This window comes from Pleurodeles waltl, chromosome 12 (assembly GCF_031143425.1).
Source record: "Pleurodeles waltl isolate 20211129_DDA chromosome 12, aPleWal1.hap1.20221129, whole genome shotgun sequence".
NCBI classification, from domain to species: domain Eukaryota; kingdom Metazoa; phylum Chordata; class Amphibia; order Caudata; family Salamandridae; genus Pleurodeles; species Pleurodeles waltl.
Window position 1 is genome coordinate 304726846 of NC_090451.1, and position 24176 is coordinate 304751021.

A 24176-nucleotide genomic window follows, 5' to 3' on the forward strand; every position below is an offset into this window, starting at 1 on the left:
ACCAGCTTCTTTTCCAAGTGGCCCCTCCAAGTGGCCCTGTGCCTGCACGAAGAGACTTTCCAGCACTGCTCCCACAGGCACCGGGAACCACCCGAGTCTCACCATTTGGCACGGTATGCCCACCAACCTTATCGACCATCTTGCAAAAGAAGAGACTGATAATTAACCTGTGTGATTTTATATGTATTTTTTTAGGTGATTGTAGGAAGTTGGCTCTGTATGTACTATCTCAAAGTGAGAGATAGTGTGCACAGAGTCCAAGGGTTCCCCTTAGAGGTTGATAGTGACAAAATTAGATAATACTAATGCTCTATTTTGTGGTAGTGTGGTCAAGAAGTAGGCTTATCAGAGGGTAGTGTTAAGCATTTGTTGTACACACACAGGCAATAAATGAGGAACACACACTCAAAGAGTTAACTCCAGGCCAATAGTTTTTATATAGAAAAATATATTTTCTTAATTTATTTTAGAACCACAAGATTCAAGATTTAAAGTAAATACATAAAATGCAAGGTACTCCACACAGGTAAGTAAGGAACTTTGAATTAAAGCAGTAGTACACACAGTATAGGTTAAAATGGCAATAAGCTATTTTAAAAGTGGACACAGTGCAAATATCAACAGTTCCTGGGCGAGGTAAGTATGGTTAAGTTTCTGAGGTAAGTAAAGCACTTACAAGTTCAGTCTCCTAGGCATAGGCAGCCCACCGTTGGGTGTTCAAGGCAACCCCAAAGTCACCGCACCAGCAACACAGGGCCGGTCAGGTGCAGAGGTCAAAGGAGGGCCCAAAACACATAGGCGCCTATGGAGAACAGGGGTTCTCTGGTTCCGGTCTGCCGGCAGGTAAGTACCCGCGTCCTCGGGGAGCAGACCAGGGAGGTTTTGTAGAGCACTTGGGGGGGGACACAAACGGGCACACAAAACACAGACTCAGCGGCACAGGGGTGGCCAGGTGCAGTGTGCAAAGTTGGCTTCGGGTTTGCTATAGGAAGCAATGGCGAGACCCGGGGTCACTTAGGTGAAACAGGCAGAGCACAGGGGGGGGGGGCTTCTCAGGCCAGCCTCCGACTGGGCTAGGAAGAGGGCCGCCTGCTAGTCACTCCTGCACTGGAGGTTGGTTCCTCTCGGTCCTGGGGGCTGCGGGTGCAGTGCTTGGTCCATGCGTCGGGTTCCTTGTTACCAGGCAGTCGCGGTCAGGGGGAGCCTCTGGATCCTCTCTGCAGGCGTCGCTGTGGGGGTTCAGGGGGGTCGTCTCAGGTTACTCACGTAGTCTCAGTCACCTGGGAGGCCTCTCTGCAGTGGTGGTTCTCTGGAGCTCGAGCCGGGGGCGTCGGGTGCAGAGTGTGAAGTCTCACGCTTCCAGCGCGGAAGAGTAAGTTCTTTAAAAGTTGCTTCTTTATGCAAAGATGTTGTTGTGGGTGAACAGTGCCGCTGTTCTCTGGAGTTTCTTGGTCCTTCGGGTTCAGGGCAGTCCTCTGAGTCCTCAGAGGTCGCAGGTCCCTGTCAGATGTGTCGCTGTGCAGGTTCTTTGAGTCTGGAGGCAGGCCGGTATGACTGGGGCCAAGTCAGTTGTCGTCTCCGTTGTCTCTGCAGGGCTTTTAGGTCAGCAGCCCTTCTTCTTGTTGTAGGTTGCAGTAATCTGATTTCCTGGGTTCTGTGTCACCCCTAAATACTAAATTTAGGGGTGTGTTTAGGTCAGGAGGGCAGTAGCCAATGGCTACTGTCCTGGAGGGTGGCTACACCCACTTTGTGCCTCCTCCCTGAGGGGAGGGGGGCACATCCCTAATCCTATTGGGGGAATCCTCCAATCTCAAGATGGAGGATTTCTAAAGGCAGGGGTCACCTCAGCTCAGGACACCTTAGGGGCTGTCCTGACTGGTGGGTGGCTCCTCCTTATTTTCTCATTATCCTCTCCTGCCTTGCCGCCAAAAGTGGGGGCAGTGGCTGGAGGGGCGGGCATCTCCACTAGATGGGATGCCCTGGGGTGCTGTAACAAAAGGCATGAGCCTTTGAGGCTCACCGCCAGGTGTTACAATTCCTGCAGGGGGAGGTGAGAAGCACCTCCACCCAATACAGGCTTTGTTCCTGGCCACAGAGTGACAAAGGCACTCTCCCCATGTGGCCAGAAACTCGACTGGTTGTGGCAGGCTGGCAGAAACTGTTCAGCCTAGCACTAGGAGCCAGACTGGTATTTAGGGGGCATCTCTAAGATGCCCTCTGGGTGCATTTCACAATAAATCCCACACTGGCATCAGTGTGCATGTATTGTGCTGAGAAGTTTGATATCAAACTTCCCAGATTTCAGTGGAACCAATATGGAACTGTGGAGCTTGTGTTTGACAAACTCCCAGATCATATACTCTTTATGGCTACCCTGAACTTACAGTGTCTAAGGTTTTGCTTAGACACTGTAGGGTCATAGTGCTCATGCACATATGCCCTCACCTGTGGTATATTGCACCCTGCCTTAGGGCTGTAAGGCCTGCTTGAGGGGTGACTTTACCTATGCCATAGGCAGTGTGAGGTGAGCATGACACTCTGAGGGGAGTGCCATGTCGACTTAGTCATTTTCTCCCCACCAGCACTCACAAGCTGTGAGGCATTGTGCATGTGCTGAGTGAGGGGTCTCAAGGGTTGCATAACACATGCTGCAGCCCTTAGAGACCTTCCCTGGCATCAAGGCCCTTGGTACCAGGGGTACCATTTACAAGGGACTTATCTGTGGGCCAGGGCTGTGCCCATTGTGGGAACAAAGGTACAGTTTAGGGAAAGAACACTGGTGCTGGGGCCTGGTTAGCAGGGCCCCAGCAAACGTTCAATCATAACTGACATCAACAAAAGGCAGGGGTAACCATGCCAAGGAAGTCATTTCCTTACAGTGACCTTCCATTGATTCTTATGGTGCGTAATTATGCACAGAAGGACTAACTTTATTAAAACTTTGAAGAATCATAACTCAAAAAGTACTTAACGTATCTTAACCATTTTGGTCTTAAAAATGATAAAAAGGTTGGAAGTATTTGCAAATTCTACTGTCAAGTTATTCATTGAGTGTGTGTGGTGCATGACTGACTTTGTGAGTACAACAAATGGTTAGCACATTTCCTGGATTAGCCTAACTGCTTGACCAGATACCTTAAAAATTGGAGCATTAGGTGGTCTAATTTTTACCTCTGGAAACCAACGTGTGGTTGCCTGGACCCCCTGCACAGTCTGCTTAGTTTTGCACACTACATAGAGGGCCAGCCTCCTACAAATGGTACTCGGTATTAGCCGGATAACCAAGTTTGTTTTATTTTCACATGTGTGTAGGTGTTGTGCTGCAACCATGTCAGTCTGCAATGATCTCTATATTTTGGCAGAAAAACCTGTTGGAAATATCCAGGATTGTCTTGTATTTTTTACAGACACTATTATTCATTAAAGCCCTACTTTGTGATTTTGTATTGCAAATGTGCATCTGTGGCTGTTTAAATGTCTATAATCTAAGGCTATTCTGTAGCAGCAATCCGGCTTAGCTACTGGAAGCAAAGGGTTATTCAATGGGAGATACACAGGGTTTAGTTACTTCCTGGTACTCGAGTTGTATGAGAATTTCTCTCACTGGAGCTTTTGCTTCATGTTTAATTGGGTATTGTGGCTGCACTTGCGGGCTGGACCTTATGGGTATTACATGATAAGGCGAGTCCTTATCCCAGCCCACAGGGTTGTGATATAGTTCAGGAGCTTGTGCAGGGGCCCATTCTGCAGAGTAGGCTTGCTTTACTTCTTCAGGAACAAGTATCAAGCCAAGAGAATATCATATCTAAGTGTTAAAATTTGCCAGAAAACGTCTTTAATTTTGTGCATTATGTCACCCTCAATCTGTGTATTTAATTTGTTCAGTCTGTCAGGAGGGGGGGAACCCTCTGATCTGGGATTTCGACTTCTGTGTAGTCGTTAGTTGCTTTCACAGCCAGAAACTCTTGAAGATTCTGGCTAACTATCATGACCTCTGTTGCGCTCTTTAGTGGAGTCACTGCTTATGTTGTGTTCTGAAGTAATGTTCTCAGTATGTGAAACCTATATTGCTGCAAACTTCTTCTTTTTGAATTGTTTTTTTTTTTTGTGTGGAGTTTTTCTTCCTTTTTTATAAAGATGTCAGGCAAGCGTTATGAGTCGTTTTTCGGTTTCACATAGTTGTCTTGTCTGTGTTCTTACCACCCCCTCTCTGACACCATTTGTCAGATGAGGCTTGACGGAATGAGAGTGGTGTGTATCAGTATACGGATACCTGTCAGGTTGTATTAAAGTGTCATGATGTTGTATTAAATTATAATGATTTTCAGAGCTTTCTGTTTTTTTTTTCCTTTATTATTTCTTTGTTTATCACATTGTTTCTTGGAAGACTCTGGTGCTTACCTTGTATTGTCTTTGTCAGAACTACCTCTAAGCTGTGATTTAGGTGGTCTAGTCCCCAAATTATCTCAACTTATAGAGCTATAGGTTTCAGCAGTAATTTTTGGTAACTTGTGCTTCTAGTCTATTAATGGAACTTGGATGAGGTATTGCTGAACTGCCAGTGCTGCTGCTTCCCCTTTAATATTTCCTAAAACAATTGAGGATACTGTGGCAAAGTTACCTATTCCATCTCCAAATCTTGGGCCAGGGTCGCCCTGACTTTGTTTTGAAATACATCTGGTGAAACAGCAGGAGATGGTGTACCATGAGTTAGAGTTTATAGTGCAGCAAAAAATGTACCCCATGTGGCACAGTCGTCTAGTGACCGAACCAATCCTGCATGGTAAGCACATTGTGAGAATTCTATGTTTATCTTGGGGTCCTGTATAGGCAAACACTGCTTCAAGCTGCTTTGTTTTTTTAGGCAATCCAGAATGGAATTTCCTCACGTATGGTGGGTACTTTACCAATGATTGCATTAATGGTCACTCTGTTAATGCCAGGTGTAGCCATTTGTGGTTTGAGAGTTTGAACAGCCCTCACTGGCAACTGTTTGTGTATGCATAACAAACTGTGTTAAACATCTGTATAGTCTAACTCATGGGTACTCACAAACATTTTCCCAGGGGCCACAAAGTTTGGTTTGTGATGTGACCGGGGGCCGCATTGATGGTAGGCGGAAGGTGGACAGTGCAGTATGGTGGGTGAACTGCATAATGTGAAACCAGAAAACCTGGTATGAATCCTGGCTTCCCCACTTTAGCAAAATGTGTGATCCTAGACAATTCTTTTATTTCACTTCTGCCCTTTTTCTTCATTAGTGCATATAAGAGAACCTCAAAATACTTGACTTTAGGATGTGCCCTGTGCAAAACCTTCTCATGTGTTTAATGTAATAAACTATACTGTTCATGTGTAATAAGAACCCAGGCCACCCAAAGAGTGCCCATAACAACCGACGTGCCTATTAGTTCACTATTGGCATAGTTTTCAGGGTAGGGGGTTGAAGGTTTCCGGATTTATGTTTGAAAACCATCACTTATAAAGCAAATTCTTCTCAATGCACTGATATAATCTGATGTACTAAGTTGAAACGACTCTGTATGTTAATGAAATACAGTTTTGATTTTTGAAGAGACCTTATTATATTTATGCAATTTTGCTGCAGTAGGTGTTTAAAAATGAAAGCTTTCCTAAAGGTGCAGGGCAACCTAGTTACTTCCTTTTTTTTGCCTCCAATTAACATTTAAATAAGGGGTTTCCTTTAATTTAACATATTTTTAATCATTGTGCAGAGTTGAGTAAACAGCAGCCCAGTCCTGATGTTAAGCAGAGGGCCGCATGTAAAGGTCAGGAGGGCTGCATGCGGCCCCCAGGCCGTACTTTGAGTATCACTGGTCTAACTAAATCATTATTTAAAGTGCCCAGATTGCCCACAGGTAAATTATGTATTTTAGGATACAGTGTGTAGCCTGCGAGAACTGGCCATGTGCCCCCATCGTTACTGAGGGGACCCAATCTGGCATTTTCTAAAATGTGTGGTAGGGTGCCTTGGAACCAATTTTGATGTTCCTGAAATTTTAATGGTATTTCTATATTGTGATATGGTCTGTATTGGCCTGGTATGTTGGCCTCTGTGCATTTGTGAAATGTATTTGTATTGTCGTCTGCCAAGTAGCCAGATAGGCTGTGTGAGGAGGGGAAGCTCTGCAAGACTTCTGCCTCTAACCAGGACTGGTGGCTAAGACTTGCTAGTCTTTCTTTTGGGTGAAGGGAAATCACTCAGGGAAACCAAGACTACCTGCTCTTGAGCCTGGAGCGAAATATTAGAGGGATAGGGAGACTTCAAAATGATCCAGTGCACATCCTCCCAGAATTAAGTCAACAGTGAAATAAGGTGCACTGTTCCACAGGGAAGAGCCACATGTCAACAAAAGTAGAAGACAGGGCCCTCACACACCCAGCGGGCGTCTTGCTTCATCATAGGGCCTGCTCCTCGTCGGGCTGGCGCTGCAATGTCTGGGCTGCTCAAGAGGGCTCTTTGCCAGAGATCTTTTTCAATGTGTGCCAAGGTGGAATGTAGGGGTAGATTCAGACCTACGAGGAAAAAATAGCTGGAAGGGGTGGATTAAAATTGGCTCTAGATCCTACCAACTGTATGTTTATTTTATACGAGGGGTCTAGGTCAAGATTAAAAACAAAGGGAGTGAAAAAGGTAATAGTGTTCCTGCACTCTACCATAAAAGAGATCAGGAAGAAGGAAAATTAACCCTTCAACCCTAGAAAAAGGTTGACATGTTTCACGCCTGTAAATTGTCCACATCGGATTAGTTGGCGTTTCTTCTGGACTGATTAACAGAAAACTCCTAAGCTTCACTAAAGGACTTAAAGGTGTGAGGTATGTGAAAGGGCATTAATTGCTTCTCAGAAAAAACCTAAATAGATTTGGACCCTCCTATATATTAGGGAATGGCCCCTTGGGAAAATGTATGAACCGAAGGACTGCCGTGGCCAGTTGCTAGGTGAAGTCCCCGCACGAGACCTACCCCGGCGGCTGCAACCCCTAGAGCCTGGAACACCAGTGCCTGCTGCTTGCCAAAACCAGTGTGACCTGTGTGGAAGAGGAGACTACTGGAGGGAGTGAAGTCCATTGGGGAGCCCTGTTGAGTGGACTTGAGGTGCGAGATGTGGGGAGGCGTCTGCTGCACCAATCTTGTTGTTGCCCATAGGCAGATTCAAGTCGCCGACACCTGCATGTCAGAAGAGGGTCACTGTTAAGATAGCCTTGAGCAGAGTACTATGTGGAGACAGTAAAGCCTCTGCGAACCATTGCAGTGATCCCATATGCCAGTAAGGGCCGCCTTGGAGGATACTGCACAATAACGAGGGCTGAAGCATGTGCGGAGCCTTCGCAGCGACCCTGTATGCCAGGAGGGGGCACTGTGGTATGTACTGCTGTGCGGTGAGGACTGCACCTTGGTTGATAGTGTTGTGGCAACCCTGTATCCCAAAATGGGCTGCTGATGTCAAGAGTGCTGTGAGGGCTGGGCAGCCACCATGGAACTGTGGTGTCATGTCACCCATAGGTCATGAGGAAGTTATCTATTACTATAGCTGAGTTCTTACAACACTGTTCGGCAGTCAGAATCGGAAAACAATGTGAAAGGCAAAATAACTCAACTGCCACTTACACAATTATAAGGACTAGCTTTTCAGACCACTTTCATCTGAATTTTCTGTACTGAGACTCCATGTTCCATCGCAGTTTATGGTAAAATGTTTATTCTAACTTATAAAATTCAGCACAAGAGAGCAAGATTCTTTGTGCATGTACACACATGCTTATCAAAGTAACTTTGATATTCGTTTACTTTAAACTGTTTAAGGGTATATGTTTGCAATATTTTACAAGCTACTAACAGATATGTTTACTTCAATAGAGTATATTCTAAAAATATTCATAATCTGCAACCGAAAGATGTCCTTGACTAGAAAAACAAAGAAACCAGGGATTTAATGGGCGTTGAATAAGGGGTCACAATTTATTATTAAGGATAAAATGCCGCAATGTATAAAATGGATATTGCAAGGCACCTCGTTGTTCTCTGAGCTCATAAAAGAATTCGGCCTTCAGCCTCAAACTTCTGTTTGGTTACAGATCTTCTTGGTACTTGCACTATCCTAACAAAGTATGAAATGCGCTACTTTATCCTTTGTATCTTTTGCCCAGTCTACTTAAAGGTACCTGACCCTACACACTGATATGTTTCTGGCTGGCTCTGAATACATTGTCATGGATGATTACTATAATGCAATGTTTTTGGGGCTAAATAACAGAGTGAGTCGTACCAAGCTACTGGGCGGGCCACTGAGTCACATCCCCCCGCCATACAAAATATTCTGACAGATTGGTTTGAAGTATACTGCAACCCTCAATTCTTAGGTATGGAAAAGATATTGAAGTGTGTGACACGTATACCACATAAAGGTGAATTGCACCTTCTCAGATGTGCCAAAGGTCAGTTCGGTCTCATTGTTCTTTACAACCTTGGACTTTGAGTTTGAACAAATTGCACTTCTGTGCTATTAAAAGTATATCATCCCTAAAACTGCTTGTCGCTTCCCACTGAGGGTACAGCAGCCCTGCCAAAAATTCCTAGTTCTTTCCTTTAAAAGTATAGAAAGCCTAGCGAGTAGTGTTGCTGTCATCCCTTTAAAGTATAACAACCACGGTGAATAGTGCTTTAGCATCCCTGTTCAGAAGTCTTGGTTGCTTTTTACACTTCCCATAAGTGCAGGTTATACCGGTTTAGGAGGGTTATGGTTAGTTTTCCTACAAATCAACCCCTCTCCATTCTGATGAGGCTACCGGCAAGGGTCTCTACATCTTCACAACAAAAAATGGCTAAATGATACATCACAACCACACACTGAAACTTGTCACTGTTAAAAGACAGACTGTTTGGCTTTGTCGGTTCCAGTTAAAGATTGAATAAGAGCTGGGAAGGATCCTTCTCTGATCAAGCATCTACCACTATGTTCTAGAAGTCAGGCGATTTGAATCTCATTCGTTACATTGATCTAGTTTTCTAGTTATTGTTTTATAGTGTTTTAAAGAGTTGGCTTTTATAAGGTTGTTGGTACAAATGTGATAACGTTCTTCTTTGAGAAATATAATTTTTGACATGCAACTGTACTTAACTTTGTGGTAACAACTGGACTAACCACTAGACATACTACTGCCTGTTGGAGGTTATTTTGTTAAACCGTTTCTTTGATTGGTTTACAGAGAGAATGTCATTGAGACACTCAAGGCACACATAGAGGAGCTGAAACGGGCAGCAGAAATACAGCGAAATCAAATGCAGAAGATGGAAAAAGAATATGAAGACTCCTTGCTTCAGGTCCGAGAGCAGCAGGCTGCAGGTCAGAGGTATAGTTGAAAAAAACATGAATCAGATTGCACGAGTATTCCTTATGCAGGTCCCAGGTTCTAATTAGCATTCCGCCTTGTTGTTGATTTGGCTTAGAGACTGAGTGAAAATCCATCAGTTCGGTGTGATATTAAACACCAATCAAAACAATAACAAGGCGAGAAATGTTTTCTTTACATAATTTTAAAGTCTGTGTGAGCTACATTTGCTTGTACAGATCCACTTTTATATGCACCCCCGTACAATATGCAAAAATTCACTAATGCAGTTTGTCGGGCATCCTTTGCAGCTATTAGTCTTGGTACTTGCCCCCAGGGACAATTAAGGGGGGTGAGAACCAGTACTCGGAGTATGTTCATATATGGTTGCATTCACACAGCGGTGTCTTCCGAGACCCTTGTGAATGAATGTAGCTCCATCTCTTGACATGTCAGACTAACCTGAGAATAAATGTTAAGACCAAGGGAAGTGACTTTTAAAAATCTTTTTATTCCATTCTGTGGGGATGTTATTAGCAGTAATAACTTGTTTTACTGTATTTCATACCTCACGTCTGCCGTTTCTAAACAATATAAACAACGGGTGTTATGGCCAAATAAGTGGTATTCACTGGATGGGATGGAAGTCAATATTGATGGGAGGTATAGATTTCCTCAGTTCTGCATACTGGATCTTTCATAGAGTCACCTATAGCTATGAAAGGTGGCAATACTAGAGAACTTCAGTTGCAGGTAAGTAACTTTCTTCATGTCAGCTGTGAGTGTCAACTCACTAAGCCCTCTTGCAAGCTAGAAGTGCCAGCATCCACAATGAGCTGCCATCTTGTAGTTTATCACTGCCTTTTTGAGTACTGAGCTCTACTGTCTCCTACTTGCCTTAATATATGATTCCAGCTGGAGTAGCAACCATTCATCCCACCAACATATGTGCACTTTCTTATGTGCCCAACTCATACGTACCGTCTATATGAATGAGAAAGATTTGCTTCAGAGCTGATACCCTGCACTGGTGCAGTACTCTCTTATAAAGATAGATGATGGGCAGTCTGTGCTGAGTTTGATAAATTCATCATCCATTAAGCAAGCTTCCTTACAATCTATTATTCACTAACTGTGCTACTCATTCTGATCTCTCTCTGATGTTAATGTTTGACATTCGTGGGAGAAATCATGCTTGACTTTAACAACTGTACAAAAGCATCAATCATTTCAACAGCCAAGGCAGCAGGGGTTATGAAAGACAAACTAGTGTCTTCTCTCTGTCCCTGCCTCTGTAGGCACATCAGTGTACTTATACATAAGAAATGAAAGTGTCCCCCTACAACCTCCATGCCAAGGATTGCAAGAGACAGAGCTGTGATACAAAACAGTTAACACCAGGGGCATCATGAAACTCCCACTTTAGCAGCTTGAGCAGGGGTGGTTGCTACTGGGCAGTTCTGTTATGGTAAGTATTTAAATTGATGTTTATAATTTATGATGTTTATAAGACTGTAATCTGAGATGATTCAGGAAGGAAAATGGATTGAGCGATGTATGGATGAATGGAGTAAATTGTCTATGATAATGTATCTTTTATAACTTTGGAAACTTTGCAGCACAGAAATATTTTTTAGTAAACAGGTTGGGCTTGCTTGAACTCCAGACTATGGGGGTCATTATGACCCTGGCGGAAGGCGGAGAAGCGGCGATAAGACCGCCAACAGGCTGGCGGTCTCCCTTCATGGAATTATGACCATAGCGGTTACCACCATGGTCATCCGCCGGTTCTGCGTTCCGCCCGCCGGGCTGGAGACCTGGGTCTCCAGCCCGGCGGCCGTCACTATACTGCTGGCGGTATTTGGACCTGGCTTACGGCCGTGGATTCCCAGCGGTTTGAACCGCCATGAAATCCATGGCGGTAAGCACTATCAGTGCCAGGGAATCCCTTCCCTGGCACTGATAGGGGTCTTCCCCACCCCGACTCCCTCCCCTACCCCCCGACCACGCCTGCCACCCCCCAAAGGTGGCAGGGCCCCCCTCCCCACCCGACCCCCAACATCACTTCACCCATACTCACATGACACGCACGCAGGCACCACCTACATACTTACACGCACACACACCGACATACATGCCAACATCCACACACTCAGTCAGACACGAACACCCACATTCACGCACACATCCATACAGACATACCCACAGACATACATGCACTCATTCCCATACACACCACACCCCCGCAAGCATACACGCACTCACACCCCCCCTTCACATACACACACGCACACCCCCATGCACCCACACAACACCCAACGCCCCCCCACTCCCCTCCCCTCACGGACGATCGACTTACCTGGTCCGACGATCCTCCGGGAGGGGACGGGAGCCATGGGGGCAGCTCCGCCGACACCACACCGCCAGCAGAACACCGCCACAGCGAATCACAGGACGTGATTCGCTGGACGGTGTTCTGTTGGCGGGTCGGTGGAGCAACTTCCCCTTCCCCGCCGCCCGCCAGTATGGATGTTGGCGGCTCTCTGTCCGTAAAGGGACGGAGAGCTGCCAACGGTCATAACAGGCCGAGCGGCAAACCGCCTGAACTGGCGGTCTTCCGCACGGCGGTCCCTCGGTGGTAAAGACCGCCGAGGTCAAAATGACCCCCAATATTCTGTGCTGAATACTGTTTATAAAAAATTGGATTGTTGGTTTTCTGGGGCGTGATCCCTGGTAACGCAGCAACCACAAACCCTGTCAGGGTGAGACCCAATCCAACCGTAAATTAACCTGTGCTCAATCCTCTGGTAGCTTGGCACAGAGAAGTCAGGCTTAACATAGAGGCAATGTGTAGAGTATTTGTGCAGCAGTTCAAACAGTAAGAAAGTGAAAACACCACACAAACACCATCCCACACCAAGTTAGAAAATTAGAACTTTCTTTAATAAATGAAACAAGACCAAAGCCACAAAAAGCCAATCAGTAGAAACGGAGATATGCAGTTTTAAAGATTTCAGTGAAAATAGCACTGTAAAGCTCAAAGCGCCCACTGTGGATATCTGATTGCACCGGACCAGGACAAATTCCTAAGTTCAGGCTGACTGAGATGGAGCGTTGGTCAGCTACAGGGACCCAGTTAGGCCCGCTGAACAGAGTACCTAAAATCCTGGTTTGCGAAGCGTTGCGAGGATCCGTGTCAAAGATGCATTGTGCAGCCAAAGCATTGGGTCCAAGATGCAGCAAGGCTGCAATGCGAGTGCCTGCGTCGTCGTCAAAGATCTCATTGACAGAGCTTGCATTGCAAAGTCCAATGTTGAGGATACAGCGCTCATTTGGGCGATGCGTCCATCCAGAGGAGCTGCAAGGCTACGATGCGGAGCCTGACATCAGGGCTGCTGTCAACGAGGGATGCGGAATCCTGCACCGAGGATGGACACGCACCGGCGGTTCCGATGGGGCTGCGAAGGCAGTGTGAGTCTTTACATCAGATTCAATCCATGCAGCATTGGCGGTGTCAGTTCTGCTCAGGTTTGCACGGCGCAGCAGAGGCGATTCTTCGGTTCCGCTGGATCCACTGAGACTAGCAGAGCACCGTTAGCCAACTTTGAAGGGTCCAGGACTAGGGTGGCATTACTTGGCAGGGTAGACTCACAGAGGGCAGAGTTCAGGGCAAGTGCAAGGTTGAAGAAACCCTGTTGTATCTCTGAGGCTTCAGATCAGGAGGCCAGTCAGCTAGCCCTTGGAGTCACTCTGGGTTCTGGGTTCAAGGGATGCAGGTCCAGTCCTTCTCTCCCTGGGAAGAAGGCAGGTCAACGCAGTCAACGCAGCTGTCCATTAGAGCAGCAGTCCAGCAGAGTGGCAGTCCTTTCTGCACCACAGCAGTTCTTCTCCCTGGCAGAGTATCCACAGGTGAAGTGTATTGAATAGTTGGTGTCTGAGGTGCAATCTTTATACCCAGTTGTGCCTTTGTAGGTTGGAGAAGCTTCTAGAGGTATGCCTTGGAAGTGAACAGGTGCCCTGCCGACGTGGCCCTGGTTCCAAACTAACTACAGGGGTATGCAGCCCTTTGTATGGAGGTAGGACACAGCCTATTCACGTGTAAATGGGACTGGGCCCAGCTCCTGCCCCCCATCCTGCCAGTGATGGCCCATCCAATCACACCCAAGCTCCCCATTGTGTGTGGCTGTCTAAGAGGAATACACAAAGCCCAATTGCCAACTGCACCCAGTCATCTGACCCAGAGACAGGCTGCAGGCACCAAATGGCTAAGGCAAGAAAATGGCAACTTACTAAAAGTGGCACTTTCAAAATTGTAATTTAAAATCTGACTTCACCATAACTTAGTATTTTTCATTACCATTCTAGAGACACCAATTATGAACTGTTGACCTGTTCCCATTTGGAAATTACACTTCTAAAATGTAATACAATAAACTCCAGTGTTATCCTATGGGAGAGGTGGGTCTTTCAATAATGAATTTACACGTTTTTCACTACTAGGATTGTAAAACTTAAAAGTACATTTTCTACTTTTTAAGTACATTGCACCCTGCAGTCTGGGTTGTCCAGGCCTTACCACATGGGTGACATATGTATTAAAAAGGCAGGTTTGGGCTAGTTTTACTTTGCAGGGTTGAAATGGCAGTTTAATACTGCACACCCAAGGCTGCAATGACAGGCCTGAGAAATGTTTAAAGTGCTACTTAAGTTGGTGGTTCAATCAGTGCTGCAGGGCATTAGCAGCATTTAATTTACAGGCCCCGTCCACTTGTAGTGCAACTTTACTAGGGGCTTACAAGTAAATTAAATATGCCAGTTGGCTCCAAACAATTGGCTCTAAGCCAATCTAACATGTTTTAAGAGAGCACAAGTATGTTAGCACTGGTTAGCAGTGGTAAAGTGCCCAGAGTCTTAAGACCTGAAAAAACAGAGTCAGCAAAAACAGGAGGTCTGAAGGCAAAATGTTAGGGGGGACCCATGCCACGGATGCCAGGTTTAACACTGTTGGTCTCTTTGGAAGATACCTGTGAGCATGAAGCCTAACACCAGTTTGACTGAAATGTGTAGTCATGTCCTTGTTAGGTCCATTGCCTGTTAGTAAGAATCCCAACTCATTGGATGTTCCTTCAGAGAAAAAAGTGCCTGACGTCATGGTGAACAAAGCTGAGGGTAGACAAGACAGCACCTTAGATGACAAACTCAAACAGCAGTATTTCTCATGCAGGTTCTTTCCCAGAGGGGTGTGGAGTGATGGTGTGGGGACAGTTCTCAATGGAGTCATGTTATGCAGTGGCACACTGGTTTTGGCATAACCCTACTCAAAGGACAGTGGTCCTCACAGTAATTGCACTCCACTGACCTGTGCAGTTCTCTGAGTTTAAATCAGTTCTATCCCTTGTGTCAGTCTTCCTTCTTCTCTGCAAAGTGGGGACTGGTATTATACCAACCTGCTACTCAAATCTTGGGCTTCATTTGACATCTTGGAGGGAGCCAATCAAATTAATGTGCATCTGTCTTGTTGCATAATGAAGTCTACTAGAAGAAAGACATTGCTAGTAGTCTCTGAAAGCTACCTTTTGGAAGACATCATAATAATCACAGGTCACAATCTGGGTGTCCAGCACATCTTTGTGACTTGAATACATGTATGCAGATGGGCACTGAACATTGCATATTGGCTCAAATAAGATCATGTGGCTGTGACTTTGGCCTCTTATTGTATAGGTGTCACATGTTGCAGGTCGTAGACTGACAAGATGGACCTTGTTCAACCTCGTAGAGTGAGCACCTCTTCTCTCAGCTTTGTCATGGTGTTTGTTGATCCAGCAGAGATGCCAGTTACATGGTGCTACACTGACGTGTGCAAAGAGCACTGGACAGATGAGTGCATCAGGGACCAGGTAGAGAGAGGCAAAATGGGACAGCTACCAGAAGGACCCGCAACTGTTTGAACTGGCAACTCACCATCTGAGGTTCCACATGCACCTAGACACACACACAGGCACACACTCTCGCTGTCACGCCTTTCCATCTCTCTCTGCTCAACTCCTCGACTGCACAGATTTCTGTAGATTTACCAGAAATGTGTTTCTCCTGCATCTGATCATAGATTCACATACTTGATTCACACCCCAGTCTAATAAGAAAGCATTCTTCTGTGTAAAGAAGAGGCGGTATGTTGAAGATCCATACAAGGAAAGCACTTATTTCTTTAATAATTAATATCATCACAAAGACTGCAAAAAGTTGCAGAAAATACTCTGCAAAAACCTTAAATGGTCAAGAAGGTTGTCTTTGGAGGTGGCTTTGTTATGAGGAATACTACTCTAATGTTAAAAGTACTAGTGGACCACATGACAGAACTTCATTGCATGATGAAAGATTATTAAACCAGATTTCCACGAAAGCAACCAAAGCAACCTGCACAACATCCTCCCACACCACAACAGATTCAAACACCTTAAGGACCTCATCCACCTCCAACACAGGTACCATAATTCCATAGGATCCTATAGGTTTGTTGATCAGGATGCTTCTGAAGGATAAGAGGAAGGAGATATTATAGACTACTGTCCTGTAGTTCATTATGAATGGATTCTATCTTGTCCCTGTTATAGGGCATCTGCCTCATTAGGATTTACCACTAGATGATATCGCTGAATTTGACTCTTTAGTGAAAAGAGCTTCCAAATATTTTAAGTTCCCTTCAACAGTCACTGAAACTGACTGCTTTCTATTGGACTTCAAAGAACCTGCAAGACAGAGTCAGTTCTGTTCCAATTATTGACTACATTTCGCAGGAAGGACTTAAAATCATGCAAGCTCGATAGGTTCCTGCAATGGTGCCAAGTTTTGACAAAACATACCATGCTCCTGAGAACGCTTGGATTTGCCTTTATAAGACATCCTAAAGCTGACTCCATAGTGATGGAGGCTGCACAGAAGAGTTCCTACAGTCCTACATCATGCTATACCACTCCTCCTGATTGTATGGGTAGAAAAATGGATGGTTTTGGCAAGTGGGTTCCACATAGGCTGCAACCTTTGTTAAGGCAGCAAACACACTGGTCATCCTCAGCCATTACGGTAGACAAATGTGGTCTGATATTAGTTCTTCTACAGAGTTGATTCCAGGCGATGAGAAAGGAGAGACAAAACCTATCCTAAAAGGGGAAGAGAGCATCTGTAGCAATTATTGATGTCATGGTAGATGTAGCAATGACAGGATTTCGGCAAATAGCAAGGCTGGATAATGTGCACTTCCTTTTGGCCTGAAGTTTAGATATATAGTTTGTTGAGAAAGTCCTATTTGGATGCTGGAGGCAAGACTGTACAGTCCTGGAGGCACAAAGATCTTTGGACATTTTACAATGCACTGACCGTTTGAGTATCCACAGGCGGGGGTCTTTCATCCTTTGGAGTGGGTTGCATATCTAAGCAAAATCAGCACAGCAATAGCAAAAGCAATCATACTTCAACAAACCCCAATATTTTTCTCCAGCAAGAACCACCTCAGGGTTCTCTGAGAACAGACAGCAAGCAAAAAAGGGGAAATTTGCAGTACAAACAGCAAGACATGTGCACAGTTGATATCAAGCCAGAACTGATTGCCACCGATCACAGTTCATCCCTGCAGGGCTGTCTTGGAGGAATGTTTTCACACTGTTCCCCTTATTGAGATTTCATAACATCACACACATGGTTAATGGATGCTATCCCTTTTGGCCACAAGTTGGAATTTATCCAGAGGTCATCGAAGGATCGACCAAAAAAGAAAACAAAAAAGCATCAACGTCGTCATTTTGTGCATTTCGAAATCCTTTCATGCAAAAAAAAAAGAGGGGGGTTCTAGAACCTGTCTCCAAATTCCAGAGGAGCAATGGATTCTTCCATATTCTACTCCAAATGTCTCTGTATGCCAATGTTGGTGAGGGTCTCTACCCCTTGCTTGCCTCCGTCGCTCTGAATGGAGATCTCTGGCATGGAAATCACAACGTGTCAGTGTGGATGTTGGGAACTGAACTAGTTCTTCTTCTAAAAAAATTGAAGAGAAAGGTTCATTCTTTGACCTCTGATCCTCTCAAATTAATTGTTCCACTTCTTAACAGACTGAAGAGAAAGGTTCATTCTTGGCCCTATGTCCCACTCACACTGTTCAAAAAGATATCCCTGCCACTCTTTTTCTATACTCTACAAAATTCCTCATTGCAGCTTCCACCAACCTTTTCTACGGAATTACAATATCTGATTAGTGGCTTCCTGTGGGGTGGGGCAATCCTGCGACTCTCCTTTGATCAGTGTAGACAGGACCCTTAAGATGGTGGGTAGGAGGTGGCGGACATGAGGCTCTATTATTGGGCTTTGCAACTTATCCCCATTAATGATCGGCTATTTGGTGATAGAGTTAATACCCCAAATAAAGTAGAATTTGACCCCTTGGCAATTTTTCTTTATTCAATTAAGTGTATGGCAAGGCAAAACCTAGAATTCCTAACAGTGGTCACTAAATTCCTGCCCCTGTGCTGGCAAGGAGCCTTGAAACACATCAAATGGTATGCTAAACCCACTGCAATAACTCAGCTCTGGTAAGGTACTTGTCTCTTTTAGTTGGCTGGACTGGTTGGCTTTTGTCAATGGGACATAATTGCTATTTCTCTGCTGGATGTTGTGTGGCAAACTGATAGTATCAGGCCCCTCCTAAACCTGACTATAAAGTTTTTATGCATAAAACCCAGTTTTTTTATGCCTCCAATCTGCGCCATGCCATCAAGGTTTGCAGCAGTACACTGGTCTCGCTTCCAGAATTCAGTCCTCTCAAGGCAAAAGTAACTATAGAGGCTTTGAGGGGTAAGAAATCTCGCAGCTCTAGAAGTCCTTACCGATCAGTTCCACTGACCCCTATCTAAACCTGAGAAAGACGTGGGAACTTGATCTTGGCACATTTGATGATGGTAAAACAAAAACACAGCACGTGTTTTAGTGCAGTAAGCGAAGAAAGGAAAAACAGCACACACATGATGTACAAGGTATAGAGAACACCATAGAAGAACAGAGGTGAGAGAACAACACAGAGTGTATGGTAAAGGGAGAGAAGCACACAAGGAAGATAGCTGGAAAACATATGCAATCGTGGAGCGCCTAGGCAAAAAGAAATAAGAGAACTGTTCAGAGGGTAAGCAGATGAATGAGAAAGCAACACAGAGCAGAGGGAGGAGAAAAGCACGAGGTTAGCAGCTGAAAAATGTATGCAGTATTGTAGAGTACTGAAGCAAAAAGTAGTTCCTTTGAAGTGGACAGTGGAAGGACAAAAGGAAATAGGCTATGCTCCTGAAGAGGGACAAACAGAAGATGGACAAGGTAACCATAGAGTAAGAAGCTAACAAATGGCAGTGATGATGATGCAGCAAGTAAATGGGATTGCACTAGAAGACTCACATACCAGATGCAAATGGGTTTGATTTAAAAAAAAATAAAAAACTCCTGAGTAAGGAAATGCTAACCAAACCAACCCAGTGACTGTCACCACTGCATAATATATACTACAGGTTAGTGATACATGACATACTCATAATAGATTCTTCTCATGGTAGTTAGTTCTTGGTTACCCCGTTAACCACATTTATGTTACAAAATATATAAGGAGCCTGTAGTAAGATCAAGCATTGGCAAAGTCTGTAGGTCTAGCCTTTGGGACCTATTGGCTTTCCAATAGTTTTAGCAATATGTAACTGTATACACCTTGCTTATTTTACTTAAGTACATTTGAAACTGTTAACATTTGTAAACTCTGTTTGCTTTAGTGTAATTTAGTATTGTGATTTGAACTGAATTCACTGACTATTGACAAACCCAAAAAGACTTGTCTTTAAAAGGCTGAGCTATCAAGTTTTCCAACGTATATAATGCAGTTGTGAGTAGAGTCACACTTAGTTTTATGGATGACTTATGGTTCTGGAAGGGTGTTCATAAAGGGGCACCATTGAGATCTCTGGAGTGAAGGCTGAAGGCTGTGTTAGACAGTGGCCAAAACAGTATTCAAATTATATGCTAACCCAATACTTCACCTCTCGCCAGTGCGCACATAGTAGTGGCCATATGTGTACCATTTGTAATTACCAATTCTAATTGTTCACAACAAACACATTGGTGTTATTTACAGCAAGCTACTAACAATCACTCACAAAGCCAATAGGTCTGGCTTGTTTTAGGCATTTGTTTGTTTTTTGTGTGTTATTTTTGGATGCAATACCAGGCAGCATTCTGTGTAATGTACAGGATTGTAGTTCAAATGTTTCAAACCCCACCCTTAATTACTTGAACCATGCTACTTTTAGAGGTACCCCTCATCTTTATCATCCTGCTTAAAGCACTATGGTCCACATTAGGCTTTTGCTTCTATATCGCTAAATGCTGCCCTGCAGGGGAGAAGTAAAAATGGTGATGTAAATAACTGTTGAATCATTTGAGTCAAATCTGAACGTTACCGAGCAGAAACATGGAGCAAATGCTTTGCTGCTCTGCAGCACCGCAGTATCTCTGAGATTGCAGGAGCATACCTGGTGTTAGGTGTCAGAGGGACACGTGGTGCACTTCAGTGAAAGAAAGCAGAGGGCCTAACCTCCTTCACTGTGGAGAGACTGTGCTCATCTACTTTAGATTTGATGTTCTCTGTTGAGTTTGAGACGTGATTTTGATAACTGTTTTTATGTTGGGGACAACTGTGTATTTTTATGGGATGTTTATGTAGATTAACAGTTATATGTTGATTTGAAAGTGATGGTATATGTTCTGTGTTAAGGCACTCTGTTGGACATCTGTTTATCTGATAGAGTCTTCTAGTTGCAGATTCCTTACCTTAGAATTTCCCCCAGGCGTCAGACTGGATCCAGAGATTTTTCTTCGAGCAATACCCTTGCGCGTCAGTAGGTGGCATTGGTCGACTCCGCTCACGTCTTAGTCGCCGTGATGATGTCGGGAGTAGTACATAGACGCTGTCCTCGCGTAGTGACGTCAGTTCTTTTCTTTCTGCACCACGCGCTGATCCGGAGAAGAGCTACCCTGGCTATTTTTTGGCTGAATTCGACCGTTTTGTCGTGTTTTTCTGTGAAAATATGGTGCGTCGAGGATGTCCCCGAAGGCCGGTTTCAAGCCATGCGAGGACTGTCATCTTACGATGTCAGTGACTGATCCTCATCGTGTTTCTCTGTGGTGTCTCAAGTGCGACCACGACCTGAAGTCGTGCCCCGAGTGCCGGGCCACTTCCCGGAGTGACCCCCGCCCAGCTTAAAGAGTTTTATGAGGCCATGCGCCTCATCTTTGGGCGTCCGACCCCGATACTGCGCCTTCGGGCCCAATGGGTTCGGCTGAGAGCCCTTCGGGTTCCGCGCTGGCGGCTTCAGCTCCGACCACCGAGGTCACCTCCGGATCCGCACTGGAGCGGGTCACACCCTTGAGACCTTACCCGGCACCGGGTCTTTTGTCAACGCTCCCGACGTCGGTAGTGCCCACTATCGATGTTGACCCAATTCTCATCCCAGACGACTCGGAGTCGGAGTGGCGTCGGCTGACTTCGATGGGGCCTATTCGCCCCAGGTTGGATTCGGACCCTTTTTCTTATGGGTACCAATATGTGGAGGGATTGGAGGGGTCCCTGGAACCTAATAAATACCAGGATGACCCTTCTATGGACCGGGCTCAGGAATTGGGCGAAGCCAGAGGTCTGGATACTTCTCCTGACGCTGGCATGCTGTCTCCTCCTACCGTGGCTACAGCGGCGGGAGCAACTTATGGTATTGTGGCCAGTAGGACAGCTGAGGTCCTTGGTCTCGAGCTTCCCACTGTTGAGATCAGGTCTAATCTCCTGATGGAGGTGCTTCAGCCTGGGGCTTCTACTTCAGAACCCCTTTTGCCGTTTAATGAAGCCCTCACATATGTCCTTTTGGGTTCCTGGTCCAAACCCAACACGGGCTCCTGTGAATAGGACTATCGCACGTGGCCATCGGCCTGCTCCGAACGACCCTAAATTCCTGCCCCAACACCCCACGCCTCAAAGTCTTGTTATCCAGGCTTCCTCTTCTTCAGGCGCATTCCCTTCCGCACACCCAGATAGGGAATCCAAAAGGCTGAAACAGTTTGACAAGAAGTTGTTTCTTCCTCCAGTCTTGCACTGCGGTCTGTGAACACCGCATGCCTTTTAGGCCGCTATACCCACTCTTTGAGGGATACAGTTGCGCAGGTCGTGCCGCAGATACCGGAGGAGGTCCGTGCTATCGTCTCCCAGGCTGTGAATGATGGGAGAGGTTAGGCAAAGTTCACAATCTGTTGTGGGCCGGACATTATCGACTCTCTGGGCAGATCGGTTGCTACGACGGTGGCCTTATCACGCCATGCCTGGTTGCAAACTTCTGGTTATTCTGGGTATGTCCAACAGTCACTCATGGACATGCCCTTTGATGGCTCACGTCTCTTCGGAGACAAAGCGGACTCGGCCTTGGAGAGATCCAAGGATTCCTGGGCTACGGCTCGGTCCCTCTGTCTTTCCTCTGCCCCTCACCCCCCACAGTCCACTTTTCACCCCTTTCGTGGCCACTGAAGGGGCTTCGTGTCGCGTCCTCCACACAGCCACCATGCCACCCATGCTGTTCAGCCTCTGCGTGGCCGGGGACATGGAATCCCATGTGGCCGTTGGACAGGAAACCAGAGGTCTGCCCAGTACACCTCTACACTGCTGCAGCCTCCAAACCCTCCTAGTCCGTCCCTGTGCCAGAAGTAGGTTGTGGTTGTTATTCCCGCTACTTTCTGATACCAAAAAAGGAAAAGGGCTTACGTCCTATCCTAGACCTTCGAGACCTAAACTACTTCCTCAAGAAGGAGAAATTAAAAATGTTCACCCTCGCTTAGGTTCTATCTGCCTTGGACCCAGGAGACTGGATGGTAGCGTTGGACTTGCAGGACGCTTATTTCCACATCCCTATCCTGCCTGCCCACAGATGTTACCTACGATTCTTGGTAGGTCACAAGCGCTTTCAGTTTACCGTGCTCCCCTTAGGCCTTACCAGCGCTCCTCAGGTGTTCACGAAATTGATGGCAGTGGTTGCGGCTCATCTGCACAGGTTAGGGGTCTCAGTCTTCCCCTACCGCAACAACTAGCTGTTGAAGGCAGACACGCCCCAGAAAGTCGTCTCCCACCTTCAGACTACGGCGAACCTTCTACACATGCTGGGGTTCACTATAAACGTGCCGAAGTCACATCTGACTCCCTCTCGGATGCTCCCTTTCATCGGAGCCGCTCTGGACACAGTGCAGTTTCAGGCTTATCCTCCCGAAGAGTGAGTCCAAGACATTCAGGCTATGATTCTGATCTTTCAGCCTCAGTGTTGGTTTTCGGTGAGACTAACTCTGAGGCTGCTGGGCCTCATGGCCTCCTGCATCCTGCTAGTAACACATGCCAGATGGCATATGCGGGCTCTGCAGTGGGACCTGAACTTCCAGTGGGCGCAGCATCAGGGCAGTCTCTCCGACATGGTCCAGATCTCGGAGGGGACTGCAAAAGACCTGCATTGGTGGCTTTGGAATCCGCATTTGGTCCACAGCAGATCCCTCTCCCTTCCCCAACCAGATCTCTCTATAGTGACAGATGTGTCACTTCTGGGTTGGGTGGCCACATGGGGGAGACGGAGATCAGAGGACTCTGGTTTCCGGCAGAGTCTGGGTTCCATATCATTCTTATGGAGCTCTGGGCGATCAGGCTTGCGTTGAAAGCATTCCTTCCCTCTCTCAAAGGGAAAGTGGTGCAGGACAATACTACCGCCATGTGGTACTGCAACAAACAGGGCGGAGTAGGGTCCTGGACCCTTTGTCAGGACGCACTACGCCTCTGGACATGGCTGGAACATCAGGGCATTACCCGAATGGTTCAACATCCGGCGGGCTCCCTCAACGCCAGAGCGGACGAACTCAGCCGTCAATGCACAGCCGATCACGAATGGTGTCTCCATCCAGAGGTGGCGTAAGGTCTCTTTCAGCAGTGGTGAAAGCCTTGGTTAGATCTGTTCGCCTCCGCAGAGAACGCCAATGTCAGCTGTTTTGCACGTTGGAGTTTCCAAGGCAGCACTCGCCCGGAGACGCTTTTCGTCTCGAGTGGAACTCTGGCCTCCTTTCCGCCTATACCTCTTCTGCCCAGAGTTCTCAAGAGAATCAGGAACGACCGGGGACAAGTCATATTGGTGGCTCCGGACTGGGCACGGATGGTATGGTATCCAGAGCTATTGAGCATGTCCATCGATCCTCCTGTCAGACTGCCTCTTCAGCGTATTTTCTGTCGCATCAACAGGGGACAGTTCTTCACCCGAACCTGTCCAACCTCCACCTTCATGCGTGGAGATTGAGCGGCGACAGTTGACGTCTTTTGCCCTTCCACCCGAAGTCTGCGATGTTAACTTGGCAACCAGGCGTCCATCAACCAAAACTGTATATGCCTGTCATTGGAATACATTTGTGGCATGGTGTATCAACAAATCTGTTGATCCCCTTTCTGCCCCTCTGTCTGAGGTTCTTCTATTCATTCTTTCTTTGGCCCAGCAGGGCTCTGCCTTGGGCACCCTTAATGGGTATTTATCTGCCATTTTGGCCTTTCTTAGGCTACCTGATCAGCCCTCACTCTTTAAATCTCCTATTGTGAGTAGATTCCTAAAGGGACTCACCCATTTATTTCCTCCCACTCCATTTATCATGCTTCAGTGGGACCTCAATCTTATACTTACTTATTTGATGTGTACCCCCTTTGAGCCAATGCATAATTGGCCCTAGCGGCTCCTCACCTTCA

The 24176-nt window shown here is 46.1% G+C and overlaps 1 protein-coding gene across 4 annotated transcripts in view; it reads left to right on the forward strand.

The window, feature by feature from the left end:
• RPGRIP1L (RPGRIP1 like) overlaps nt 1-24176 on the forward strand; it is a 687119-nt gene that overhangs the window by 139654 nt on the left and 523289 nt on the right. For all 4 annotated transcript variants that reach the window (XM_069216318.1, XM_069216317.1, XM_069216321.1 and 1 more), the window contains exon 6: nt 9230-9373. In XM_069216318.1, coding sequence (XP_069072419.1) covers nt 9230-9373 — 144 coding nt within the window. The remainder of the gene's footprint in view (nt 1-9229; nt 9374-24176) is intronic.